Below are 23,275 nucleotides of genomic sequence, written 5' to 3'. Positions count from 1 at the left end.
GAACCTGGGTACACTTGGAGTTGTAATCCTTTTAGAGTCTTAGAAAGGATTTGATAGCAGTTGCAGCCCCTTCAGTACATAAGGAGGGAGTTGAAGTTGTTTTGGAGAGAACCTGCAGGCTGCTGAAATCTCCCCAAATATTTTGGCCCTGCCTGTTAAGTATTCCAGTTTAACCATGACAAAAGACTATAGAATCGCCTTATTTTTCGAAACAAATCTTCAAAAACTGCATCTGATGTCTCCATTTACAATGAGATCAGTCTCACCACTGGGAATCACAACTAGAACAGAAAAAAGCAGCTGGAAACAAAGAAATGCATCCTTAATCAGTTCTATCAATTAGGTTTCAGCTAATCAAAATTTTGTACGATGGCTTCTGGGTCCCCCCAACTGCTAGTAAAGTTTATAAAAATTACCCTGATTCTTCTCAGCAGATTTTTGGTTTTCAAAATTTAATAACATATATTTTATTTACATTTACTGACTGCTATACATAGATTTATGTTTGCCCTTAGAACTTGGAATCACTACCAAACCATCTCGATGCAATTATTATAATGTCCACCAGGGGGAGACACACACCAGTCTGGCAGTACCACATACTTAATTTTTTACCTTTTGTGTCACTTAAAGTTGTCCATTGTTGTGGTAATAACATTGATTTTCCAGTCTTTTTTCCATATCCTGAAAAACAATACAATTTTGAAAGTCACAAATATGTCTGTGGTTTCTTTTTTTGTTACAGTTGATACAGATATTTGTCAGTGGCTGCGTAACATTCTTGGTTTGTATGCTGGTCACAGTAGGTGTGAATAGATCATAATAAAAAAACGTGTCTTTGCAGAGTTTGGGAATTTCCCAGGAGACAGGTGGCCATGGCACATCAATTACAACGTGTCACCCATCGTTACAATACCCATCCAAAAACAATTGGCAGCTATGGTTGTCAATTGTTTTGGCATGGGTATTGTAATGATGGCAACTTGTGACCTGTCCAATCTTTGTAACCTGGTATTCCAAGGGTAACCAGAAAGAGGGTGTAAGAAAGAAAAAAGTCAATCTCCTGAACTGGACTGAAATAGCTTCTGTCCAGAGCCATAGAACACCTGTCTGCAAACATTTTTAACACACAAAGCCTGGCCAAAACCTTCTCCAAGCTTGCGGGTTAGTGTTATGATCTGGGGGTGATATGGGGTTGGTCATGTCTAGGTTCAACAATGTTACATGCCAACAAAAAGTAAGGTCAGCTGACAACCTAAGTATACAGAAAACAATAATGGCATGAGCATATTCCAAGATGATAACTCCAGGATAAAGATTGTGAGAGAACTGTACAGAGAGAAAAGGACATTATTTTCATACATGGATTGGCTACCAAGAGTTCAGACCTTAACCCCATTGAGAATCTTTGGGATGTGCAGAAGACTTTATGCAGCAGTCTGACTCTCCCATCATCCATGGATGGAACATTGCATAAGGAAACAATACTATGTTGTAATAAAAGCTAAAGGTGGCACAACAAGATATTGGGGTGTAAGATTTTTTTTTGACCAGGTTGCTGTTAGGGGAAGAGGGGATCCAGGTACAGCTTATAGCTGGGAGTCAGAGATGGCACAAAAGCATGACCTACCTTTATAATGACTGGCAGACGGACACATTAGAGAATACTAGTCCTCCCAAGCAAAGGTCATTGACTATTCCATGGAAGCATGTGACTGAAAATGCCTGTAAACCTATAGTTTAATCCTGGATTTATTGTATTCACTTTATAATTGGTAGAGCTGGTAATGATGTTAGTTCTAGAAAGATATGTGCCTTTTTCAGGTGGGGGTGCCCCTGTATCACCGCTCATTCCTAATGTAAATGGACCACACGAGGGCAACCGGATGTCCTAAAGGCACACACATTGACTTTGTTCGACTCTTTGTCTCTCACTAACTGCTACTAAATCACACTTAGTTAACTATATTAAATTATTTATATATATTATTAATATTATTACACAGTATATAGCGCCATCATATTATGCAGCGCTGTACATAGTCCATAGTCGTGTCACTAACTGTCCCTCAAAGGAGCTCACAATCTATTGTCCCTATCGTAGTCATATGTCATTAAGTCTAAGGGAGTTAGTCAATTGTTAGGGAGAAGCCAATTAACCTCACTGCATGTTTTTGGGATGTGGGAGGAAACCGGAGTACCCGGAGGAAACCCACACCCATATATATATATATATATATATATATATATATATATATATATATATAAAGTTATATTTCACCCACTTGAATTTTGGTTCATTTTAATTGAAAACTCTTGATTTTTTATTGCTCTTATTGTATGTTTGGTATTTAGAGGGTTGGCTGCTAAACATGGCAGATGAATGCTGTAAAGTGAATTTTTTAAAACCAAAGTTTCTGCTAACCTCAAACAAACATGAGATGGAATGTTAGAGCAGGTTGCCTCACTTCTCATCATCCAGGGTCAACGTCAGAACACTTTATAAGGTGAAAGGATAGAGGCAATAAAGTTAAAATTTATAATGTCATACTATCTAAAATACAGAAAAAGTTTTGTAATGCAAACCATCCAAAATAAATAAATATATTAAAAGTCCCACTACCCACATTGGAGGGAGAATATTAGAAGTCCATCTACGTGGACTGTTTCTTTTCAACATTATAAGCCTCTGCTTCTGAAATGGGAGGATGAGAAGCTTTGGTAATGAAAGGTGGCAGTAGTTTAGTGTATAAGTCCTCTGTATAAGAATAAAAAAATATTAAAAAAAAAACAGTCATAGGATCATATTCCAGATATGGCTGCTTTGTGGAATGATAGACTGGGAATGCTTGCAATTTAGTTCCAGGTCTAGCTGGGTAGTCTTATATTGTCATGCTATCCAAAAACAAGAAAAGGTAATGGAATCGGATTATGAAGTCTTTTATCCATTTCACTTTTGTTGTAAATATTTCCTGGTAATGCTAAAACAAAGCAAAGTTGTCCTTTGGCTTCCTTCAGAGTTGTGGTGAACTTGTAAAGCGCCTGGTTATGGAGCTTGTACAGCTATCTAAGTTGCTGGTTTGAATCCCATGCTTTCTGTTTAAAGTTTTAGGGTAGTGATCATACTTTATTTACTACATTTTGTCATTAAATCTTAGCAATGACTGCTTGGTTAAGGGGGTATGTATACAGCTTGGTAAAATCGTAAGGTCAACTAGTTCAAGTCTTGATTTATGCTTTTAGGTTGTAGGCAATTCTTACTCCTGAAATAGAAGGATTAACAGACCAGTAATTAAGCGATGTAAAGTAGCTCAGAGGGTAACTGTCTTGCCCAGGGTGCCGTTGCCTCCGGTTCAAAACCATGAAAGTACTGCAGACCCCGAGTGCAAATCCAAACAAGTGCTTTAGATTCCAAGGGCAAAACCAAAAAAGGTGCAAAATATTCTGGGCATGATCTCATACCAGTGTTGTACACTCCAAGAGCAAATCCAAAAATGCACTGCAAACCCTGAGCATGGGCTAATGTGAGTGATGTGGACTCCAAGGGTGAAACCCCAAAAGTGCCACAAACCTTGAGAATGAACTTGTGCAAGTGCTATAGACTCCAAGGGCAAATCAAAAGAAATGGGCCTAAAAACCCTGAGAATGAAGGCAAACAAGAGCAATGGGCTTGAAGGGTGAATCCACAAAAGTGGTGTGGACTCAATGGGCAAATCCAAAATGGTACTGCCAACCTTGAGGTGTCAAACTGTATAAAGTGCTGTAAACTCAGAGGGGTGAAACCAAAGAAAAGCATTGCAAAATCATGAGCATGAATCCACACAAAGCATAGTGGACTCAAAGCTGCTGCTAAAAACCCTGAGAATGAATAAGCACAAGTGCCATAGTCTCCAAGGGTGCAAATCCAAATAAAGCATTGCAAGTGGAATGTGAATACATACAAGTGTTGTAAACTCAAGGGGCAAATTCAATTAAGCGCTGCAGCCCTGTGAGCAAAATCCATGCAACTGCTGTGTAGATTTAAAAATCCACTGCAGATATGGACTGTCAGCAAAAAGTGCATATAGATGAAATAGTGCTTTCATGAACATTGAGGATTACATGGGACTTTTCATGAAAAGTGAGTTTTGGTAAGATTATAGATGACTCACCATCTGTTGGCTCTTTTGGTCCATAAGTCTGTGGTATCACTGCAGTAACTACAAATAAAACAAGCTGTCTTATGGGGATGTGTTGACTGGTAAACCAACAAGCCAGAGTTTTTGTTGTTGAAGTTTTAATGAACTCTCTTGGCAGGTGACCGGCTAGGGTCGGTAAACTTGTTAGTTATGATCCTTTTGGGGACGTTTATAGTTTTGACTTTTTCAAGTCATACTAACCAAAATACAAAAAACAGTTAGGAGTGGAAACTATAAAAAAAAGAGAAAAAATATAATCCTATTATCCTGAAATATTGTTCATAGCATTATAGTGTTATTATTAAGGTTCTACATCTGAAATAGGAGGGCAAGAAGGCTCTAAACAGAGAGGTGGCAGTAGCTCAGTGGATAAGAGCTCTGTCTAAGGAAAAAAAAAAAACAGACATGAGATCAAATCCCAGAGCTGGCTGCTTCACCTCTCATAACCCAGAGTCAATCCCTCATTACAATGTGTGGGGGACAGGCTAGGGCCATTTTTGAATATGTTCATGGCCCTGTAACATACTTACATCTTTTATGTTACACTCAATAAAGAAAAAGTATCTTCGATTGCAGAGCTATACCCTGGTGATGTGGTTGAGCAGCAAGCTCATGTAATGAATGTGCTCTTCTAATTTAACAGGTTCAAATCTGGGTCCTTCTCTCTACATTAGTGCTTGTTCAATTAATGTTAATTATTTCACTGAGTGTCCAGAATCCCTAATCAAATGCATAGCTCTAGAAGTCAAGTAATTTACTTTATCTTTGCCAGATAAGTAAGTGAAGAGAAGCCATTTTGGTAAAGTTCTCCTCCAAATTCTCTTATATGCACTCATGTGAAGCAGATTTGGGGGGAACTTGAAGGGTGAAAACAGCTAATGGGCCCGTTTGAAGATTGCATTTAATATTTCATTAACTATATCCTAATGGTATTTAGGTGGTGATACCTCATAGTTATTGGTTATTGGAATGCCATATGTTCTTACACTGAGACAAATCAAAGTAGACAAACTCAGAGCACCATATTTATTAGGTTCAAAATAACACAGACTACTAAACAGCAATCAAACTTAATTGGTTAATGATTAATTAGCTAATGTGATTTGTTTTAAAACCTTTGAAGAAACATGGAATCATTAAATCTATAATTTAGGGACAATTTGCCCATCACTCTTTTCCTCACATCCACCTTTGTAGAGATATCCTAAATGCACTTTACAATTCTATCTGATCTTGGGAGAAGGGTGTCTATTTTCTAGTCTTAAAATAATATATCCCTGTTTAAATTAAAGCTATGAGTATTACTATTGGACTACTTCCGTTTAAATAGATAGCTAGTTCTGCCAAGGTCTTTCATACTAAAAGTTTAAAATGCAAAAAAAAAATGTTAAATATAAGAAAAAATTTGGTACCAAGATGAAACAATAGCATGGCACATATGGGCTCTGTCTAATAATTAAACAGTCATGAAAGCTAATCAGGGTAGTGAGAAGCTATAGGCAAAAAGATTTTAGGCTTACACCAAGCACTAATTTTCAAATTGACCGATTTTTACCATTGGTGGGCAGATTTCCATAATGTATATTTTTTTCCTGCTCCTGCATTAACCTACCCATTCAGGTTTTGCAATGAACAGTACACACAAGTGTCAGTGTTGTGTCATTACCACAACAGAAGGCAGTATTCAGTGCTGGTAACACTACCACTTGCATGGCAGCCCTGATACCTGTCACAATAACTTATCGAGGATATTAGGGGGAATAGAAAGTGTTTGGGTTCCACATTCTATAAATTGTGATCCTACAGTGACAAACACTTTCCATGGCCACTAATGTCTTAGATTCTGCTAGTCATTTCCTATAAAGTCAGAGCCACAAGGGTATTATTCTGTTAAACATTTTGCCTTGTAAAAAACTAATCAGGCTGCATGTGAAGGTGACTGGAGATGATGTAGATAAGGCTTTAGTCCCCCCTAAAAAAGGCAGAAGGTAAGTCGGTAAAGGAAAGTCAAACACATACACACGTAATGTAATGTGAAAGAATTATGCACAAGCAAACAGGAACACTTTTTGCTCTGCCCAATTTTCCCAACTGAAAATATTGCATTTACATTCCTATCTTCAGATGTCATGCAAGGATCTTCATAAAGAAGGCAGCTACCCTTATGTGCTCCCTCAATAAAGCTATTCTCCATACACATGATGACAGCCTTTTCCGTAAATAGCCATTTTCCTCTGTCTCCATTGTGTAATGTGCAGTGTGATTGTCCCAGCAGGAAACTGGTTAGGAAAAGACCAGACAAGATTTACAAAGGTAAATTTATTTTGACCCAACATTTAGAGAAAAGAAAGAAATTGTATCCAATCGGTATAAAAATGGTTGAAGTTGAAAGAATGTAAAGCAAGTTTGATGCTACCTCAGAAATGAGGTATCAGTAGCTCAGTGGATAATCTCATTCTTCAGCTGAATGCCTGGGATCTTACCATCTTGTGAAGTGACAGGGGTAGATGCAATTAAAACTGTCAGCTAACCAATCAGTTAATTTAGTTTAGGCTCAACTATATATCAAGAGCAAAACATTTATGTTCTAAATATGGGAAAGTATTTAGACATAAAAGTGCCAAAACAAAAGGCAGAGAGAGGATGGGTGAAACAAGCATAATATCTATATAGTTAAAAGACCTAAAGCCTCTCCTAGCCCAAATAGCAAGGCCTGGGCACCATGTTGGTGTATTGTACATAATACACACAGTATCTTGACAGGGCTGGATTGAGTTGTGCAGTCATTCTCAGTTGCAATTAATAGACTGGAGTGCCAGCCTAAACACCTATGACAAAAATAGTAATTTTATTTCTCAGGTCCAATAAACCTATAAGTTCTCTCTTGGTAGGATTTCAGAGCCACATGCTGCACCCGACATGTGAAAACACTGTTGCGGTGCTCAGGTTGAGCAATAAATTTTATCATTGCGCACATTGAATAAAGACCTTGGGAGCTTTGCACACAAGGAGAATTGAAGACCCCCACATCTTGCTGGACTCCATTCCTGAACCAAATCACCACTATATCCATAGGGTAGAAGTTCTGTATCACACAGCTGAGTCGAGTCTCTGCTCTAATGCCAGGGTCTGGAGGGTCAGCCGATATGTACTGGACTTCTGGTGGCATTCCTAAAGGCAGAAATAATGCAATAAATTCATGTCAGATGGGCAGCATAAACGTGAATTTGCAATTTGTTTAGTGTTTGACAGCTTTTGATCACACTCCTGTAACGAAAGATTTTTTAGATTAAGGGCATGTGATGGTATGCTAGGTTCAAGAAAGTTTTGCATTCCTTTTGGAATCTATCTTAAACCTGTCACTATACATATCAGATTCTTGTCTGAGATGAGCCCTGAGACTCATTGGATTAGAATTGTGAGCTGTGCACATAGCCTTAGCTCTTCCAGCATAATGATTAAAATATACATCTACCACCAAACTAAAAGCAATAAGTCTCACCTTTTAAGTTTACTTCATATATAAATTCCTCTGGGCTTGGCAAGCTTTTATGGCAGACCTGACAGATGAAGATTGTTCCATCATCTCTGTCACTTACTACAAACTCGATCTGGCTCCAAACACTGTAATAGTCATTATCACAGGGGAAGGGCCCATACCGAGTGACATTGGTTAGCACCTCCCCGTTCTTCACCCAGCTCACGGCTATCGGCTCTGGGTAATACCTTTCCACAATACAACTTAGGACCAGATTTTCTCCTTGTCGCGGGACCAGCGGTGAACTTGTAATGTACATTTTGTTAGGACGGGCTTGAAAATAAATAGTTACATAAATGTTAATTGCCAACAGATTTGCCTTTAAATTGTTTGGAAAGAGCAGTTTATAGTGTTTGCACATTTCTTTCTAATGTCTATAATGAATACTACTTCGTGATACGCTGACATACATCATGAATTGCAATCTGCAGAGCATAACAATAACACTGAGCAGGTACATGTCCATGCCTTGTGGCATATAACACTAACATGGCTGCCACAAAGTGAATGGGCCAAGATTGTTGCACCTAATTTTGTGTATGTCCAGGCCTGGAAAAGTCCATATAACTATTGCACTTTGTACTCCAATTGTTAGAAAAGGCTTTCAGCAGGACTAGGCTACATATAGAAAAACTGAAAAACCAAAGGGCCCATACATAAGTATTTGCACTATGGAGCAGTGGTCAATAACCATATCACAAAGAATTAACCTTAAAATGTATTATCTTGGTCTAATACTAGAAAACTAAATGACAATATCTGCTACAAATTATACATAAAATTACCTCTAGCCCTTAATATACAAAAGAGTATTTTAAAACAAACATAATTGTCTATATCAAACCTAAATTTAGATGCAAACAAGTTTTAGGTCAAACCCACCTACTACATATATGCTTCTCTGCAGTCTTTGCTCATGTCGAAGGGCTCTGTGATTCACCACACAAACCAGGTTTGCACAATGATCCTGGACAGAGGGGGTGTAGGAAAGCTCAGACGTCATGTTGAACTTGCTGCCCTGCTTGCTTAGAGAATGAGTTGCTTCTCCTGTGATATCCTCTGTGGAAAGCAAAGGTTCCTCCCCTGTGGCCTCTGTGTTTGCTTCCTTCCTAAGCTTGTCAATATACCAGTGAATGTCAATTGCTTTGGGCCTAAACCCACTAATGTTACACACAGCAACCATCTTTTCACTCACAAAAATCATCTCTGGGACAAGAAGCTGTGACATCAGAGGAGGCACTGCAAAAAAAAAAAGTTTGGGGAGTTAACATAACAAAATATCCCTTCTAAAGGGAACATGGACAACAGACCTCCAAGAATGAAACCAATGGCATCAGTTCTGTTTTCATTATGCAACTTTAAATAGACCAAGAGAATCAAATTGCTGCTTGCGACTCATTTCTAAATAGTTTGACTGGCAGGTGTTGCATTATTTATTACCTTCTAAATTTAACTTAATGAGAAATCAAATAAGGTGTCCCTACTGCCACTTAGCCAAGTGCCTTACACATTTGTGTGTCATTAGGAGCATGAGTACTCATTATATTCTGAATCAGTCATTGTATTTGGTAGACTCTGCCCACCATGAATTGTTCTAAACTACCTGTTAGGGACCTATTTGCACTATATGCATACATCTTAAAACCAAAAGCATGTTTAGTGGCCATGTTTTCCCATAAATAGTAATTGTTGATAAAATGCAAGGAAAACAATTCAAGATATTTTACCTGCATTCACTGAAATGACATTTGAAACAAAGCGCTAGTTTTGCATGCATTTTAACATGTCATGTTTCTGTACGGAGTAAAAGTGTCCAATGGCTTGTAAGGCTCATTGGAAGTTTAGAGTTATAGTCAATTTAGATCCGTTTTTGCTCATAACAGGGAAAGTGAATGAAAAAAACTTGGATAGGCAGATATATTTTATTCCTAAAGAATAACCTTTACATTCTGCAATGAAAATTATTTGACCAGTCACTTTTTTTTACAGTTCAAACATTAAACCTGTTTGAAAAGCAATGCAAACACTATCTTACCTTTAGCAAGAAACCTTTGATAAAGGATGACAAATATGACCACCAACACAACTGTACAGACTACAATTGACACAGTGGCTATTGTACTTTCATGAATTTCATCTTGGGCTGCAAAAAAGAAAACCTTGAAAACATTGTTCAAATAAAAGATGTTCACATGCCTGACAAATAGACAATTGTTTGCAGAATGGACACATGGAAGCAGAAGTTACCCTTATGAAAATTAAAGGTACTTTGTTAAAGGATAGTTGGTTCTGATTATCCGTTTACAATGTTTTAACTAACCTGGAATAAGTAAGCAAATGACCAGGGTCAGATACCAGAACTGTTACCACATTCCAGACAAATTTATCCTGAGCAGGCATTTTTAGCACTGGGATTTGTTTCCCCTTGAGCAGCTTGGCAGGTGGTTACTTTATAATCAATGAGGGACAAGACATGGGTGGAACTTATACTTCACAATTTAAACATTTTCTGTAGAAAGCCACTCAGGTAGTAAAGACTAAAGCTGAAGACTTCTGAAAACACCAGTAGACTAATGAGTAATTTTCTTTACATATTAACAGGTATAACCTATATTTAAAACACATGTTATTTGCATACATTTTAATGCAGAATTGGTTCCACATGGGTTGGGGGTCCCTGATTCACACAGAAATAGTATGGCAGCAAATGTAGCAAGTTTACCAATAGTAAAGATTACAAAAGTTTACCAATAGTAAAGATTACAAAAGTTTACCAATAGTAAAGATTACAAAAGTTTACCAATAGTAATAGTAAAGATTACAAAAGTTTACCAATAGTAAAGATTACAAAAGTTTACCAATAGTAAAGATTACAAAAGTTTACCAATAGTAAAGATTACAAAAACCATGGCACTTGGATTTGAATCCCTTGTCTTAATCTTGGGATAACTGGCTAGTCATCTGTTCACCAAACATTACAATAATCCCAAATATATGCCTTCAAAGGTTCCACTGTTGTACTCACCTGACAGATAAATTGTGCTATTTATTCTCAGTGGAAGACCTAAAGATTCATGCTGAACTTCACAAATCAGAAAGGCTCCAGTGTCCTTTTCAAAAAAGGCCATAGAGATCTGGCTGCTGACTTTAAAGGTTCCATTTTTCTCCATAACAGGAAGCCCTGTGCAGATCTTCTCAAACAAACCCAACGCTCCTTCTTGGGTTATCTTAAACCATGTAATTTCAACAGTTTCTGGATAAAAGCCATTAAGGTCACAGAGAAAAGTTTTTAACTCTCCAAACTTCAAAGATGGATTCATTGGTGAGAGTGATATAACTGGCTGGGCTAGATAAAACACAAGATTAATGGATCATAACCAAACATCTACATTCTCTTTAAATTGTAAATGTAATAAAACCAGCACCTATAAAATATTCTGAAGTAGTGTTAGCTGTCATGGTTGATCTGATTGCAATTCTAAATGCCTGGATGTACAGCTGATTTTTTGGTGTTCCCTGTCATTGACCCTTTGGTTTCTATGTTTTTAGTCACTGTAAACATACAAAGATTACATGCAGTTCACCTTGGCACAAGCAAAATACAAGGAACTATTTTCCAAACCTACCAAGCACTGGTAACACCCTATTTTTTTAACATTTTAGTGAATACTTCTGACAAGGTAGCAAATACATAAAGCCAAGGAATTTAAATTGGGACCGATATTGGGGAATATTTTAAAGTTTACAATAAAGTAAAGCTGGAAACAACCTGTGATATACTCACCAAACAGACGCAAGCTATATGAAGATAGGCTGCTCATTCACAACAGCAAAATATTACAAACCAAAAAATTAGTTTGCTTTCCATCTAAATTTAAGTTGAGCTGGTTATAAAGAAAAATCAGACTGAGGAAGAATGTAAGTGATTACAAATTTTACAAAACAATCACCTCTTTATACTGAGCATGGTGTGAAAGTCTTGTGAACATAAGATACTTAAGTGAATCTGACACCATCCTTTGGTATCAAGATATAACCAACCCAATACTGTTGGAATGACCAAGCTCAACACCAAAGGAACCACAAATAAAACTAAAAGAAATAAATTTGCAATATGGAGTCAGTCACAGGTGTTATACCAAGGTTCCTTATATTTTGAAAAGTGGTAAGAGTAAATAAAAAAATATTTATAATGAGCAGAAAAGCAAGTACTATTAAAAAAGAAAAAAATGAACAGTTAAAACTAGTGTTTGATAATAGGAACAGAAGACAGCCCAGGTACTACATGGTTTAGGTGGAGGCATTTTAGAAATAAACTCCAAAACCACACAACCAAATCTAATAAAATTCCTTAAAATTAAACACTTAAAGCAGCCATGGCAGCTAAAGAAAAAAGAAAAAGAACACATACTATAAAGCACATATAAACAAATATAATGAAATTGACATAAAGGAATAAATATAACAGAAATACTAAATTACTTAATCCCAAAAATTAAAAAGTAGAAACACATGAAAGTTTGTGTACAAGGATTACTTTAATAAATTAACCACTTACATAAACTAGTTATTAAAAGATAAAAAAAAAACCTCTAACCACAACAAACATACCAGCAACAACACTTACAAGTAACAAAAGAAACCCAACAGCTACTGAGGGGGGGGGTATATATAGGGAACCTGAAAAAGAGGAACCACCCAGGAAGGGGCGGAGAAGGGAGGGCTTGTCAATTCTGATGGGGGTGTGGCTATGGAAACAGGTGTGGAATATGGTGATACACAAAAAATGGACTGAAACACCATCAAAAATCCACACAAATGAATACAACTAAATCAAAAAAGGAACACTTCCAGCATTAGCTTAGCTCCAGTCCTGTTTTTCCATCAAACCAGTACCGCCCTGTTTCTCTAGCCACACCCATTTGTGCTCCTTGTCCCTCCCCTCTCCACCCTTTCCTGGGTGTGGCTGCCATGGATGATTCCCTATATATACCCTCTCAGTAGCAGATGACTTTTCTTTGAGGTGAAATGCTGTTGGTTTGGGATTAAACTGCTGTAATGGTTAATGGTTTATGGTTTGTTTTTAGTGCTTGCTTTTTAGGTGTGAGTTATAGGTAAGTGTCCTTTTAAAGTTGTGAAGTTGGTTTATTTATCTTTTGAGGAATGTTTAAGGTAGGAATCTTTGTTAGACCTTAATATCCTGCAATTTTATTGGTATTTCTTTTACAGTGTATCACAGGGGGTATTGGGGTGCTCTTTGGTTGAGACATTTTTCCAAGAACTGTTGTATTGACTAAGTCCCACTGTACTTTTTTCTATGCATCTGGAGTTAATAACATAATAAATTGTTTATTTGCTTTTAGTCAAACTCTGCAAACCTTAAAATATCTCCATTGACATTAAAATGCAACAGGTGCTCTAAAGCTTGGCTTTATTTCTGTTAAACAAGATTGTAACTTCTGTAATTTAACAATTTTACTTTATTATGACTTTGAGCTACAACACTTTTTGCTAAAGGCTTGTCAGTAGTCTGGTACAGGCTAGGTGTTTTATTTGCATACCTGCTTATATAGCTGAATATTTAGTTTGTTTTAATGGTGTGGATATGATACCCTTAACACTCATTTTATAGCTAATGTAAGCTTTAATACATTAGTATTTGGAATTTGGTGGTTTTATGTAAGCGTGGCTGACTCATTGTATCTTTAGTCTTTCAAGGAATAGCAGCCTAACTAGTGCTCAGGTGATTGTGTTCACTGGCAAAATAGACTGTATTTGTATGACAGGGTCTCCTAAAAAATGTTATATAGTATGGGTTTTTGCATGTTTGAAGTTTGCTTTCAAAAGATGTTTTATTTGTTTGAACGTGACTGTGCATTGGGTATTGATCTGGTGCAGTTTATTACAATTTAGTGATGTTTCAATGTGTAGAGAAATAAGTTATTGATTTGCTAACAATGTGTGACATGGTTTATTTAGAAATGAGTTTTGATTTGTAGGACTTTTGTTGACATATTATATAAATCTGAGATGCTCTGGGTGGAAGTAAAGCTACATACACACTTCCAATTATTATCGTTGGAAAACGAAGGACCAACGTGCCTGCACGATATATATGAACGATCGTATAGCACCGATCCTGCACATAGAGGTAACGACACGATCGTTCGTAGATATTGTACACACAATAGATACGATCGTTTAAGCGATAGAGGAACTATGTGCACGACAGGAAAGTGAACGGATGTTCGTTCATCACGCATGCTCTGAACATGGACGATCAACGAACGACCGTACACACGAACGATGTTCAACGATCGTCGCCCAATCCGATCCGTCGGTCCGGTCGTTCGTTTCCAGCGACTTTCCTCGTTTGTCGGCGTCGTTGGTTACTTTTTTACGAACGATTTTTTGCCCAATCGATCGTTCGTCGTTCGATTGGAACGATAAAAATTGGAAGTGTGTATGCACCTTAACTCTTGAAGCACTGATAACTGGAAACCCACTTTATCAAGCCTGACCTTTTTTATGGGTGGTATGATGCCTCTTTCAAAGTAAAAATTGCTCTGTGGCCTTTGTGGTTTGACTTCCTAAGGTTGCTCCTTAATCTGATATACCGATACAGAATTGTTTGTATTTTCATGTCTGGAGTCTTAAAGAGCAAGTAAAAAGTTTAAATATAGATTTGTACTCTTGGTGTTATACAGGTTACAATACATAGCATTGTGACCTATATTGTGGTGGTAACGTTCAATGTGGTATATAGTCCTCTCCTCCTCCTGTGTCACTGTCTGTATGTCTGTCATTTCCAACCCCTATTGTACAGTGCTGTATAATTGGTGCTAAATTGTATTCTTTCCAAAGGTGCCGAATGGCAGATTCTTCAGAACACGAGTTTGTTACCCTTTATAACTTTGCAGGGTATAAGCTTTGAAATACAGCTTTGTTTTCATTTTAACACGTTTGTCACAGGACAAATATTTGGGGCAGTTGCTTCATTTGAGCTTAGCAAATAAAGCAGCTGATGTATAAACCCAATACTGAGACAGGACCACAATCAAATTTCTTGTCCAACCTCTCTATGTTAGCAAGTCAAGCTTTTGATTAGGGCTCAGCATGGAATTGCTCCTGATAGTGCCCTTCTGGAAGCTTTAAGTGCTGGACCAGACTGCATTGTAAGGTAGGTTTGCTGCAATGTGTATAATTGCACACTGGCAAAAAGCTAAGAGCCCTATAGACTTAACATGAACTAGTAGTATTTTCTGATTTCAAGATTTTGCTAGTATCTGGAATGGTTTACCCTCACTTGTTAGTATCAGTACACTACCGGACATGAAGGTATTACTGGCATGCATACTGACAAAGCCGCAGGAGATCAGCAGTTCCATTGAGATGAAACAAACGATCGTGAAAAGTATAAAGTTGCCAACAGTGCATTAAAAGTAATATCATTCACTTAGGAATTTTAAACTTACATGCTTACAAGATTGGAGTAGCTTGCATAAGCAGTCATCTAGGTACTATTCTGCAAGTAAGATTGGTTTGCTGACTGTTGGTTTAGTATGGTACATTGCCAATTTTAGGGCAAATTCTTTCATTTGTAGAAATGTAAGCTTGGCAGTACACTTTGATATAAAAATTGTTTTTTCCATAAAGCACTAATCAAGCAAGATACTGTGGCTAAGCACTACTGCATTCATTTGTCACTACAGCGCTGACATTGCTTGATTTATCAATTAGGTTTGCACTGCTGTTGTGACTAGGATGAATGACTGCTGTACACAAACCACTACTGTTGCTGATCTACCACTAAAATGACTGCTCTGTTCCTGTGGATTCTCTCCACCCTTTTACACATAAATGCATAAACTAAGCTAAACTTTAAACTGTCATGCCTTGCGCCTATACTTTTGAAACGCTTGCCGAGATGGAGGGGAGCCTTATGCTATTTTGGAAAGGAGCACACGTTCCTGTACAGTGCAGTATTATCCCTAATTTGGACCCAAAGATTTCCCAAGATCCCTCATACCTGATGAGGTCTTTTTGTTCAGTTATATGCTAATGTTAATGTTTGACTTGCTAACCAAACCTTAGTGAACCTATCACATTTTCAACATGTGGCTATCCCTTTCAAATGAAAAAATGGATTCTCCTTGTTTTTACAAACAGAATAATTAAGAATGAGGGCTAGAAACCCAAAGCCATTTTTGGTTATTTGCATCAAATATCTCTACCTGACCTGCTTCAATCTGGCTTTCAAGCTGCCCATTCCATTAAAACAGCTTATTAAAGTAGCCAGTGACCACATCAGAGCCAAGTCACAAGGTAACTTTTCTCTACTCAAAGATATTTTGCTTTTAACACTGTTGACCACCCCCTTCTAAACCTGAATATCTGTGACACTGCTCCCTAATTGGCCTTTAAAGTTTTTTAATGGTATTTCCTCCTCTCCCACTCTCCTCCCTGTGGTGTTTCCCAAGGGTCAGTCCTTGGACCGGTTCTCTTTTCTCTGTACACCTCCTCTCTCAGTAGTCTCATATCCTCCTTTGGCTTACAGTACCATCTGTATGCTGATGACACTCAAATCTATCTGTCCACACCTGACTTGTCTCATGCTGCTTGTTGGCCATCACATGGATGTCTGACCGATTCCTGAAGCTCAACCTGGATAAAAAAGAACTCACATCTTCCAAATCTTCCCCTGACATATTCCTAACTGTTAACACTGTAATCCATCCCTCCTCTCAGGCACGTTGTCTTGGTGTCAACTTCCATTCTGCCCTCTCATTTACCCCCCATATTCAAAACATTTCCAGTTCCTGTCTTTCACATGCACATCTCCAAAATCCACCCCTACCTGTCCCCAGAGACCACTAAACTCCTTGTACATGCTCTTATATATCTTGTCTGGACTACTGTAACCTCCTCCTCTCTGGTATTCCACTAACCCAACTCTCATCTATACAATCGATTATGAATGCTGCAGCCAGACTCATCCATCCTTCCCACCTACCTGATACATGGCTTTCCTACCACTCCATCTGCCTCAGCTTTGCAGTGCTCTACTTTGGCTTTCATTTCACCTTAGAATCACTCTTTTGCTTTCCTTTCAATTTTCTCCACAGCTCGTCCCGCCTCCTTCTGACCTGTTAGAAAATACACCCCTAGCTGCACTCCTAATGACTTCCCCCACTTATAACCTCATCACACACAATGCCAAGGTTCTTCCAGGGCTAATGTACAGCACTGTGCAATATGTTGGCACTATGGTTTAATAATGCCAGATCTCAGCCATGTTTTGGCATGTCATTCTCATGAATTAGGCAAAAACGAACCTACAAGATGGCTAGCATTGAACAGAACGAGTCCTGGAAAGAGATTTCAAGACTGCATGGGATTTGTGGGAGCAGTTTGGGTGGAGGGCTTTTTCTAAGTAAAGGTAAGTTTGCTCAGTTTAAAACAGGTGCCAAACTTCATAGTCAATGTGATCAAGCAAGTTTTTGGCTAGTTTGCTAAATTGAATAGTAAATTTTATAAACTATTACCTGCCACTTTCAGGACAAGTGTAGCATACCCAGCGTATATGGATATAAACACGGTACAGGAGTATTCCCCTGCATCCTCCACTTTAATATTTGTAAGGTACAGAGATGCATTCCCCATTGGAAGCAACTGTAAATCCAGGGAACTTCCTGACCTCTGAGCAGTGGCATCATGTCCATCAAACTTGTAAACCTGTTGGATTGAATTGCCATGTTTCACATTCCATATCACTCCAATATCCCTCAAAGTGATGTTTTCTGAGTGGGTGAATTCACAGCACAATAATACATCTCTGTGCAGAAAGGATACAGCTTCCGGTGCACGAGAGTTTACTTCCAGGGAATCTGGGGAACAAGAAACTCTGCATTAGTACATGAAACCATACACCACCTCAATACAGTGCTAAATGGTCACTGGGTGACAGTAAAAACCACATGCTAAGTTTTTATTTATCCAGGTCATTGAATAGCTAGTAGTAGCTACGTTCACATGGACTTCTAATTTTGCAGTTCTCCAAACTGCTGCATCAGTTCATCTTCACCCATGTAAGTAATGATTTTAATACTATACAGACTTGCTAACAAAGGGATGGGATTATATAAATTGAGCAGGGTGCATGAACAAAGTTTACACTTATTTTGGACAATCTGCACATCTGCTGTGTCACATTCTATGGCTGGTTTCAGGTGTTGTGTGGATATAAAATGCTGGGATGTTTCCTACACTGGTAGAGATAAGTAGCTTGTATAGATTTTTTACATGAACAACTCTATTTGAATGGGGCTAATTACTACTAGAAGAGTGGTAACCCATACTAACATAACAAATTGTTGTTGTAAACAGGGATATATTGACTTCACTTGCTTCAACTTACATACAACACATGGTGAACATTCATGTAATTATATAATAGATGTACTAAATGTTTGGCCATTTAAATAAATGTGCTCTTTCCCAGAAATGAAGACCTGCTGTACACGAATCTGGACCTTTTCTCATCCCATGCTCCTTTACATTCTTAGGACCAGGGAAGTAGAGTGAAAATCTCCTGGATGGCAGAGGGGCCTCCCATATTGTATCTTGCAGTTTAACAAGTTCAGCATTAGTTTTCTGAGTTGGTGCTCTTCAGGTCAGAGTATTTATGCTTTAACTGAGCTGCATTTTAAGACAAAAAGCTGAATATAACCATCAATGCTTTACTTTTGTCTGTTTATTATTGTATCGTGTTTGTTTAAAACCTAATTGTTGATTTAGGCAATGCTGATGTAGTGCTTTAATAATTCTTGGAACTATCTCTCCTATTGTTTCAATATCCTGTTTTAATAAAACTGTGTCCTTGTAATAAACATTAAAAAATAAAATTGTCATAATTGCACTATAGCTTTCACTAAACACATGAGTTGTATTGGTTGCTCTGCTTCAATGTTTTAAGCCTGTTACACAACAAAAACATGTAATGTAAAACAAATGACATGCCTGATAAAGCTGTTGGAAAAGTAAAATTTATAATACAGTAGTTGAACAGAATATGCATGATCCTGTTAGGTAAAAGCTTTAACACAAACATAGGCATGGCAAGGAACAGTACAACTCCAAAAAGGATCCAGAACTAACGTAGTAGAATAGTGTATTGACTGAGGTGGGTGAAGGAAGTTCTGAAAGAGGGCTGTAAAACTTGGTTCTAGAAAACTAATGTACAATGTAATGTACAAACTAATGTACAATGTAATGTACCGAATAGTACTTGGAATAGATACATAGCTAAATTAAACACATGGTCTACTGCAATGGAAAAAGGCCTGAAAAAAAATCTCCTTGACTTCCTGTCACAGTATTCTTTGTAATTCAGGTAACAATAAAAACCTGGGTAATTCCCCAAAGGGGGCCCACAATGAAAGTAAAATAGGAACCCAGCACTAGCCAAAGATTAATGTTTACAATTTCTTATTCTTTAGTGTTAATAATTAATTAAACAAAGAACTTTACCTTTTCAGATTGCATCTTTATGTTGCATTAGTTTAAGGAAAAACATTCTTTCCCTATGGGTAATTCTGCCCTGCCCTAAGTTTGAGATTATTGCTACAACTGTAAGCAAACTACAGAAAATTGGTAGCTTGCTGGCATCACAATTTATTTTGGACAATGTAACGTTGTGTGCCTTAAAAGTTTTTGGAAATGTTAGAAGCTAATGGTGATATAAGCACTTGTAGCAGCTAAGTGACTGCTTCCCCAAATGTTCAAAGTTCAGGATTGTTGTAGCTGTATTTAAATTAATTCTTTTCTATAGTAGCTTGTAGCGTTTCGGTCATGGTCCTCTCCTGTCACTGTATTGGTCAGACATTTGCACCCCCTATTTAATGTACACCACTCTGTATTATATTGGTGCTATATAAATTCTGTTTAATAGCTGCCTTGAACAGGAAGTGCTAAAGTTTAAACTGACACTTGGTGTTTGAAGCTTATGATAATTATGCTGTTTCATTACCAGACATTATGCAATAATCAGTTTACTTTGGCACAAGACTGAACCCAAAAGGTTAAATTATTCCATGTCATGTAACTTTTGGATCCCAAAGGATCAATCATACTTTGCATTAGAAGACGAGTACAACTGAAGGTGACTTTTCTTACAGGCAATCTAAATGATGATTTTTAGTAACCTAATTCCCTATGTTTAAGCTTAATGCTAGATACTAAGTTTACTCAAGGATGAGCTACTGAAGCTGTACTGTATAATGTACTAAAAAATGTATACACAATCATGCTGTCTAAATTCAGAAAACTCCAAACTGGACACTAGAACTCCATACATTGTAATCTTTATCAGAATCACACTTTAAAGATTAACAATATCATTGCTGAAATCATCCTACAACTTGATCTGGTCAGAAGCATGTAAGTAAGATCAGCTAAACATTCACGCTACGTTCACCATTCTTTAGCAGCAATGGTATTAGAGGCAGAGAATTAGAATGACCAGATTTAGTATTTCATCATTTTACAGGCCTGAAATGGCAGTTTATATATTGGAATATAGTTAGAATAAAAATACACAACTCCTAAAATTGCACCACACACTACACCAGCTTTCACCAGGGTAGTGGTTCACCCTAAGCTACGTACACATGTGCAATGGTTCTTGGCCAATATCTTATGATAATCTTGGGCGTGTACAGCGCCCATCGTCTGAACAACGTCCTGGTGGATTCACAAAATATGGGTGATGAACAATCATAATGCAAGTGAATGGGGGAGAGTACAGCTGGGTGCTGCTCTGTTGTAATTCTGCCCCCCTCTCTATAGAGAAGAATGTTACACTATATATACAGTGCTCCTTCAAGCAGTGTGCAGTTGTTGGAAAGGTTTGTGAAAGATCATCACTTATTGCACATGTGTATGTAGCCTTAGTCTTTTGAGATATGTGGTTCCCTCAATGTTGAACAATAAGCACCATAATGGAAAATGCACATTGTCAAAGACCAGGCAGCGGTACAGGATAATATTAGACATGTATCAACACAATAAAAAACTTTTCCATACCTGTCCGAGCAAGCAACGCTGCGATCAGTAGCAACCTGCTCATAGTAAGGAAGTTTCTTCTCATAATCTCTGCCGTTAACTCACCTGGAAGAAGAAATGGACTTTGAGCAGCTGCACAAGGAGACTGCCCAGATATTAAAGGGATACATTTTTTTTTTATACATTTGTTATTGATAAAAGTTTGCTATTAAAAGTTGGAAGAAAGACTAACAAGGAAAGTAAAGTAGCATTAATAGATAAAATAAAGGTTGCATTGAAAGAAATGAGCTTATTTACTTGAGTGAAGGGGAAACATTTCTCATCACACAGATTAACATAACATGAGTATGGAACATATTTTAAGTAATTTAATTTGCTTCTTTCACCGTGAAAATGTCAGTGGACCGGTGGAACCACAATTTCACAAGCAGAAACCTGGCACTTGGTCCGTATGTTGATCTAGCAAGCGTGTAAATACACAGCAGGCATGAGCAGACTACTGTGCTTGGACTCTTGCTGGGTGTGGGAGGAGAAGGGATTCGAACTCATAGACACAGAGATTAGAGGCGGGGAACGTAACCACTGAGCTATCAGCAGCTAGAAGTTACTTCCTTTATGTAGCACACAGCTATCACTCCGCCTCCTCTGTGCCTGCAACCTACAAGGCATTTACAGTGTAACAGGATTTTATACTCCACAACCTTTATAATAAACAATATCATACCATTGTATCTGTGTTTCTTTCCAGTTAATATTATTGAAAAGTGTACTAGGCAGATTGTATGAGAGAGAAAACCAGCCCAACACACAGATCATTCTATGTTTCAAAGAGGATTTTGTTGTTTTTAAAATAAAGGGGCACCCTAAGATAAAAAAAAAAAAAAACAAATTTTGCTGCCTGAATCCTTAAGAGATATATGGATCCTATGTCAAAATGTTTCATTTGAAGGTGGAATGATCCTTTTACTTTTTTGTTTTTACTCCAAAATAAAAAATAGGAATGTCCCCTCAATGTATTTGTTTCCCTAATCTTGCAGATATTATAAAATTTTGTGATATTTGCAGGATTATTTCTAGACAGCTTTTATATACAGATCTTAGATTGTAAGCTCTTCTGGGCAGGGTCCACTCTTCCTCCTGTGTCACTGTTTCTATCTGTTATTTGTAACCCCTATTAAAAGAATAGTGCTGCGTAATATGTTGACATTATACAAATAATTCAAAGGTTTTCTTCTTTATAAAAGTATGACTGACTACATTGTATGGAGCATACACAGTGCATACACGTCATTGTCATATCTTAGCTTTCTAAAAAAACAATTCACATTTAAAATTGCTGTTACTAATCAGAAATTAAAATCTTGTATCATTTTTCAATAAACAGAAGATGAATTGGCTGCTTCTGAATATTGCACTGTGTGATATACTTATATTACATGATGTGCATGTGTGTGAAATACTTACAGTAATAGAAAATAGAACAGCTGCAATCAGAACTGAATATTTATCATTATTACAAGATAACTATCAGGGACATTTTGCTTCTGATCCAATCCTCACTACAAAACTGTTTCTTAGGAGAAGCACAGATCATTATATTCAGCAACATTACATACGGATTTCACTGATATTTAATGTTTTTATAAATGCATTTAAAACCTTCTTCTTGATAACACATATTAATTAAAAGAGAACAATTTTGTTAACATTCCAAACTGCTCCAAACGTTCCATAATGAGGACTGCTCTCCCCTTCCCTTCTCTTTCCCATTCCACTTGTTCCCCTTTTTAAGGACATTTCCTGAAATCAACTACAGCACCCCAGAGTCCTTCCCACCCCATGTTAGGCGGGATAACCACCCACCTGTTGTTGGGTGGTTATTGAAGAGTTGGGTCTCAATACAGGGGCTGCCACCTGCCTACACTTTCCTGCCAGCTGGCTTTTTCTTCGTTGAACACTGAACCCTATTGTCCTGTAAATTTGAAATGGTTAAAATGATGTCTGTATTTATAATTATGATAAAGAAACATTTAATACACCTAATAAAAAAACAACTCACCAGTTTTAATGTTAATATGATTTGTATGTCCAGGTCACCCTATGTCCTTATCTGTCCATTGTAATTTGTGTCAATCTACTGATAGAAGTAACATAGAAGTGGCTTTTTAAGCACATATTACACTTGCATGGTTTACTGAGGTCACTATTTTAAAAAATAAATGCATCAAGTGAAATGTTATGCGGGTATGTAGACAGTTAGGGGTTGGATAAAAGCAGGACTGAAATGCAACAAAGGATGAAGAAAGTTAAAGCAAAGATTTTAGTTCAAGATGATCCAAACATTGATGTTAATCTTCTATTGATCATCAATATAGGGGTTCCAAAATTGAATTTATTTACATTTTTAGCATCAACTGAAAGGATCTGCTTCTACTTCTAGTTCCTCGAATGCACCCTGAATTCTCCTCCACCAGAGAGACAGACGTCTGGAGAGATA

At 37.4% G+C, this 23,275-nt stretch overlaps 1 gene segment (V, D, J or C); it reads right to left on the bottom strand.

Moving 5' to 3' along the window:
• Positions 1 to 6,482: 6,482 nt before the first annotated feature.
• Positions 6,483 to 22,258, bottom strand: LOC140332888 (Ig mu chain C region secreted form-like). The segment is given in 9 exon segments: positions 6,483 to 7,349; positions 7,681 to 7,989; positions 8,599 to 8,955; positions 9,752 to 9,859; positions 10,742 to 11,062; positions 17,262 to 17,603; positions 18,249 to 18,414; positions 20,800 to 20,883; positions 22,243 to 22,258. Coding segments are annotated over 7 exon segments (1,770 nt in total).
• Between the last annotated feature and the right edge of the window lie 1,017 nt (positions 22,259 to 23,275).

This window comes from Pyxicephalus adspersus, chromosome 6 (genome assembly GCF_032062135.1).
Source record: "Pyxicephalus adspersus chromosome 6, UCB_Pads_2.0, whole genome shotgun sequence".
Taxonomy (NCBI): domain Eukaryota; kingdom Metazoa; phylum Chordata; class Amphibia; order Anura; family Pyxicephalidae; genus Pyxicephalus; species Pyxicephalus adspersus.
Note: the sequence above shows the minus strand (reverse complement) of the source record. Positions and strands in the feature narration are given on the sequence as shown.